At 44.9% G+C, this 6,434-nt stretch overlaps 1 protein-coding gene across 1 annotated transcript in view; it reads left to right on the top strand.

The window, feature by feature from the left end:
- Positions 1–28: 28 nt before the first annotated feature.
- The window catches only part of NAB1 (NGFI-A binding protein 1), a 25,643-nt gene continuing 19,237 nt past the window's right edge, over positions 29–6,434 (top strand). Inside the window, 3 exon segments of the mRNA XM_017728785.1 lie at positions 29–148; positions 4,810–4,985; positions 4,987–5,632. Coding sequence (XP_017584274.1) covers positions 4,825–4,985; positions 4,987–5,632 — 807 coding nt within the window. The 5' untranslated portion in view covers positions 29–148; positions 4,810–4,824.

The raw sequence follows: 6,434 nt of genomic DNA, 5'->3' as shown, positions 1-6,434 counted from the left end.
CCGACGGAAAAGCCGCCCCGAGGAGGTTCCTGTCACCGGGCTCAGCGGCCGCGAACTTTGTGTGGGGAGCGCAGCCCCCCGTCCGTGCCCGCGCTGTGGGCTTCCTTCCCGTGGGCTCCATCCCGCGGTGCGGGACCCTGCTCCGGAGGTATTTGTGCGCTCGTCTCGTCCTTACGCGAGGGGGTTTTTGCACGTTTCAAGTTTCTCATTAGTTGCGGCGAGGTACGGATTTGTACGTAAACGCGGAGCTCACTCATCGGCTGTATTTTGGCACATCTCAGAGCTAGACAAGACTATTTAATTTGCGAAGTCTCTCTTCTGCAGCTACATGTAATTTTTTCCTCCTGCTAAAAGTCCTTTGGAAACGCTGCAGAAATGTAATGAATATGCAAAGCAGCCAGCTCTCAAACCCAAACCCAGTTTGTCTTCAGAGACTTTTCAAAACGCCCAAAGTGATCAAGATACATTATGAAATAATCACTTTTGCCTAAAATACAGGGAAGTGATGTTTCACACTTTCTCCTTGTATTCCTAATTTAATTGGTGACAGCTCAATTAGAATTCACCTGAAATAAAATCTCTAAAAATCAGCTAGAGTTGCTCGATTGCTTTTACTTCCAGTGCAGCCTTAAAAAGCAGGACAGCTGCTCGTGAAGTCCTTGTCCCATGCGTACATCCCACAGCTCCCGAGTTTTCCTTTTCCCGGTGCTTCACCCACATCCACCACCTGCCTACTTCATCTGTGTATCTTCCTGCCACCTCCGGGAAGTGTGCGGCTGGGAGCGGGCACGACGAGGAAGGAACGGGTGTTTTCCAGTGGTTAAAGATGCTGAGCGGGGCTGCTACTGCCGCTGCCCGCTGTCTTGATAGAGGAAGCAGGAATAGGTGCACTAGCTGTTTACAAATATTTAAGATCACTCTGTGCTGTCTCTGTGGTTTTTGTTTTCCTTTTTCCCAGGAGTTATGTTTGTGGTCAGAGTTAAGGTGACAGCCAGCGTTTGGAGAGGAGGGCATGGCATGTGGGGTGATGGGCTGTGGATGTGAATGAGGTAATGTGGAAAATCAGAATGCATGGTTGTGGGTTGCAAAGGCTGAGTGAAAATCTAACTTGTGACTTCCTGGTTCTCCTATGGCTATAACAATATGCAGCCTTGCGTGTATTTTAAACAGCTTTGTCTGCTGTGGGAAGTTTTCTGGCTTCTTTGTTTGTTCTATATGTGAAAAACATAAGAGATGGCTGCTCTTCCCTGTGTGTTCTGATACTTCTCACTGGTATGGACAGCAAGCAAAGAAGGGAGAGAAGTAGCAGCTCAAGTGCCATGGTTGTGTTCATTTATTCCTGTAGACCTCCTTTCCTGCCTCTTGCTGGGAAAAGGGTTTGCAGTTGGCCATGTGTTAGATGTACCTGCTTGCTCCTGAGGCAGCAGATCGTTCTGGCTGGCTTCTTAGGGTTTGCCAGAGGACATGACCAGGCTGTTACTCCTGAACCAGGTTGGTTTGGGATCACAGATTAGACAGCCTAAGACTTATCGAGCAGGCTGCACAAGAGGGGGATCACACATGGTGCCCCAGGGCCTTATCCAAGATGCTCTTCCTGGTGAGGAGCAGACAGGAGTAGGCTGTGAGCTCGTCCTGCATCTTCTTGCTGTGTAACCTCTTCTCGTGCTCACCCTTTGTCCCAAAAGCACAGTCCCCAATGCACTAAGAAGTGAAAACAGTGGTGGAAAGCAGTACTTCAGGTCTCTTAGATACAGCTTAAAGGTCACCTGAAAGATGTGGGGCGCTGAGACTTGAGTGGGTGTGCTAAGGCTTTGCGTAGCCAGCCAGGTGAGCAGAGCCAGCAGCAGCAGCAGTGCCAGGTGTCCTTTGGGTTAACCTCCTCGGGTTCTGGCAGTGCTATGCTGCTTTCTCAGCACTCCTTGCTTGTTGCTTGTCCTCTTCCTAAGCCTCATCTTACTCCTGCAGGTGGACTAGCATAGCTGCTTCCCGGGCTTTGTAGGCTGTGAGCTGGGCCGAACCAGGGACCGGACCGGTCATGTCTGGAGAAACAGCATAGCTGGCAGCAGGAGAGGCCGTCTCAGAAAGGGAAGGGAGCCTTCCCCTTGTTAAAATTTAGAAGTAACTTGGGATGGCATTGAGGTGAGTGCTGGAGGAACTCTGTTTAATGCAAGGAGAAAAGAGGTCAAAAGGAGGAGTGTTTGAAAATGCCTTCTCTGCAGAAATCAGTAGCAGTTGTACGTGGAAAAATTGCTCGGCCCTCTCAGGAGTTAGTGTACTGAATTTGAAAAACAGAATGGGTCCGTAAAGTATGAAACAAAGGGATTTCAGTCTTGCTTTAAATGCAAATCGCAATGCAGTCTGAACCGTGGAGTCACTGCTGACACCTCCATAGTACATATTAATCCAGTTTTATCTGTCATGAGGAGATTTGTTGATTAGAAGCCTCTAGGTAAAGGCTGCTTGTGGACTGGTGCTGCTCTTCCAGCCTGTGGGCTGGAAAAATGAGTTCAGTTCCATGGCTTGCCTGGAGCTCTTAGGCTCTGTGTAATTTCACTGCCACCGTCCTTCCAAGATTCAATTTAGCTCTCTGCAAAGAGCCCATTTATGTAGATTTTGTGCTAAGATGAATGACTTTCAGAGGAAAAGGGCCTTCCTTTAAAAGTTATATAAGTTAATTTGTGGTATTGGTGGTGAAAAGTCAGCAGCGTTTGAAATGGGAGGGTAGGAACAGTTTACTGAAATACCACTAAACATAAGCTGTTAATTTTGTTTGTCTTGACAAAGTTTGTCTAGAGTGGATTTTTCTGAGAAATCTAGTGAAATAATGACATTTTTAAAATAGTGAATTCTGTGCCCTGAAAAGGGTTACTTTTAAGTGATTTTCCTCATTTTCCTTGTTGCTTCTTGTATCTTTGGGTGTAGACAGTAGGTGATTGATTTTCTGCAGTTAACTATAATTTCTGAAGCCAAACTGTGTTTCTAAACTTTGTAGCTCTTAAATGTTTACAGTTTCACCCTGAGTTCCAAAGAGTGTAGTTGATTAGCTCTGAAGCTCACCAACGGCTCCTTGAGGTAGCTGCTCAAATCTAAACTGCTATTGCTGTCCCTTCTGCTTTACGCATTCTGGCACACAAGGAATGATATGTTCAGCTGGTGGTTTGGGGGTTTTGTATGTTTTGGGTCTTTTTTTTTTTTCCCTGGGCTCCATCTCTCTTCCTGAAGAGATTGAATGAAGGTATCCTGTTGCTGCCACATACATTTCTGGAAAGTTTCTGTTGGCCTCTTGATTTTATTTTTCTCTAGTAGAGTTAAATCAGAATTTTGTAGTAAAAGCCTGGTCTTCCAGATGCCTCCTGAATAGAAGTTGGGCTCTGTTTGTTTCGTCTGTATATTTGGCTTGCTGAAGAAAAGGCTCATATTTAAAAAAAAAAAACCAAAACACCCAGACCATTTCTTTATAATATTTTACATGTTTTACAATAGGCAAAAGCACATACTGTAAAAATAATTTCTCTCGGAGTTTTGATAACCAATCTCCCAATGCCCCATAGCAAATGTATTTGCTTGCACTGCAGTTTTGGAGGAAGGGGAGTTGCACATTATTAAAATACTTTTCCCCCAGCATGTGCAAATCTTTCTGTAGGTATTGTTTTTTAGGTTACTACTGTGTGTTTTTTCACGTCCAGTGTGATAGTAGAGCCAGAGCAATGTTAGCAGACCTGCTCAATGTTTCAGTTCTGTTACTTTCTCAACCAAACTATAAATTACATGCTTTAGACCTTATTGATTGGTGGTTTAGCTTAATACAGTAATACTGGAAATTATCTGCTTGTGGCTGTGAAAGCCACCGTAGAGTGAAGAGGTGTGTGTGTGAGATCTTAGAATTCTCTTGAGGAGTTTATTATTTGTGGTATAACTGGATAAGGGGTTTATGAAGTTGAAACTTGTGCAAATGTTTTTTCCTGCCACCGTAAGGGCTGAACACTGCAGCAATCTGTCTGTTGGGAGCCTTTAAGCACAATTGCTGTATTGCTGAGTGGTATTTCATGTCTCAAGTGTCAGTGACAAGGCAGCCTTGTTAGCAAATGAAACGGGCAGGTGAACGCAAACTAAGGTTTTTAAACTATATATGTTGGAATCCATCAGTATTTTTGCTTTGTCTGCAGCAGTTGGTGCTATAATTAAGATCAGCAGAGGCATTAGGTCCTTTTTATGTGAAACAGGTAAAACTGTAGAAATACTTGGTTCTTAAAACACCCTTTTACTGACCCAGCTTCATTAATCCTCTGGGGTTCTGTGAAGCACTTTTCTTCTTTGCTTTCCTTTTACAGTCCTCCACACTTTAGGGGGGAAAAATGATGCGACAGTTAAGAAGAATTGAAGCTGATGAGCTTTTTTCTTCAGGAAATCAAGTATTCTGTAATTCTTCAGAATGTGTTTTGTGATCATTTTGATTTTAAGATATAAGAGAATTGAGTAGAAGCTTTGAGCGATATTGACTGACATTCTTGGGAATAAATATGAAGTGGGAATGTTGAAAACAAGCTGGCTTCATGTTTGAATCATCTTTTTTGTAGGTACATCACAACTATCTGCTGATTTGGTTTTTTTTCAAAAATGTTTCCATTAAGTTAACAAGTCAAAAAATAGAGCTTTTGCTCCTTTTTCATTTCAGTGTGTGTTCTTGTAATGAGAGAAAGAAATGCTGTCCTCTGAGTTGACAGCCTTGTGGAAAGATGAGTAGTGGGACAGTGCATCTGGATGTCAGTGCTTTGGTGCTCATCTTCTCTCTGTTTTTACTGTTTGCAGGTTCTTTCATCCGTGATGGCGTCAGCTCTACCCAGAACCCTCGGAGAACTGCAGCTGTATCGAATACTACAAAAAGCAAATCTCTTATTCTACTTCGATGCCTTCATTCAGCAGGGTGGTGATGATGTCCAGCAGCTCTGTGAAGCAGGGGAAGAGGAGTTTTTGGAGATAATGGCTTGCAAAAAAGCCACTTCATGTCCGACGGCTGCAGAAGGCTTTGAGGGACTGGGTCACAAACCCTGGCCTTTTTAACCAGCCTCTCACCTCCTTACCAGTCAGCAGCATTCCAATATATAAGCTGCCAGAAGGGTCTCCTGCGTGGCTGGGGATATCCTGCAGCAGCTACGAAAGGAACAGCAGCACCAGAGAGCCTCACCTGAAGATTCCGAAATGCGCTGCCACGACGTGCGTGCAGAGCGTGGGCACGAGCAAATCTGATGTGGTGGGGAGCTTATCACTGCAGAGCAGCAGTGAACCAAGACTCTGGCAAGGACACCACACCACAGAGAGTGAGCACAGCCTTTCCCCGGCTGACCTTGGCTCTCCAGCCTCACCAAAGGAAAACAGCGAGACCCTGGATGCTGCTGCTGCTCTGTCAGTTGCTGAATGTGTAGAACGTATGGTTCCCTCCCTGCCCAAAAGTGACTCCAATGAAGTCAAGGAGTTACTGAAAACAAATAAGAAACTGGCAAAGATGATTGGTCACATCTTTGAGATGAGTGACGATGACCCTCACAAAGAGGAGGAGATCAGGAAGTACAGTGCAATATATGGCAGATTTGACTCGAAAAGAAAGGATGGCAAGCATCTCACCCTCCATGAGGTAAAACACCTTGAGTGGCACTAGGCTTCCTCCCCTATTCTTACACCTTTGCTGAGATGTGTTTATAGGGTGCAATTGTTGTATGGGTACTTCTTGCTGAGTGATGAGAGTCGTGTATTTGGTAGTTGTGTGTAGGCAGTCCTGGCCCAACATGGAAATCTCAGGTACAGCAAAAGTCCCCTTTTGTGGGTGGGTGTGGGTGGGTGTGGGTGTGCACGTGCTGATTTCAGCTTGGTGTCTTCAGACTGCTTGGTTGCTGGTGCGGCCTGTCAGGCAGAAGGGTTAGAAAGTTTGGCACTGAAATAGCAACCAGAATTGCACTAAGCATGGCCTTTGGGATCCTATGGATTTGGTACATTTTAAAAGAGGTCCTGTCGTGATATTTCCTTGCAGCTTTGAGAGTAGACTTGCTTGGAAGATCAGTAACTAAAATTGCTTGTGTCTGATGTGGTTACTACCCTCTGCTGTCTTCCCTCAAGACTCTGCTCTGTAGCTTGTGCACTTGAGGTAAAAAGGATTCTGTCAATGAGGTCCCTAAACCCAGTGGCATGGATTTTTTATTTTTTTACTTGGATTGGGATGAAGCTCAATTATACAACCTGTGGTGTTTTTTTGGCATGGTGGTCTTAAACCTGTCAAGTGACATGCAGACCATGTGAGGAGGAAGGGAAAGGACTGTCTCCAGTATTCATGGGTGGCTGTAATCTGAATGTTTGTCCTTTAATCCCTCAGTAGCATCTCTTCCCTCTTGTCTTTGAAAGTCCATGTGGGCCTCCCTTGCTCCTCTTGTGGCATTCATGAG

The sequence above is a fragment of the Corvus brachyrhynchos genome, unplaced genomic scaffold (assembly GCF_000691975.1).
Source record: "Corvus brachyrhynchos isolate BGI_N302 unplaced genomic scaffold, ASM69197v1 scaffold370, whole genome shotgun sequence".
NCBI classification, from domain to species: Eukaryota; Metazoa; Chordata; class Aves; order Passeriformes; family Corvidae; genus Corvus; species Corvus brachyrhynchos.
This window is presented reverse-complemented; position numbering and strand designations above follow the sequence as displayed.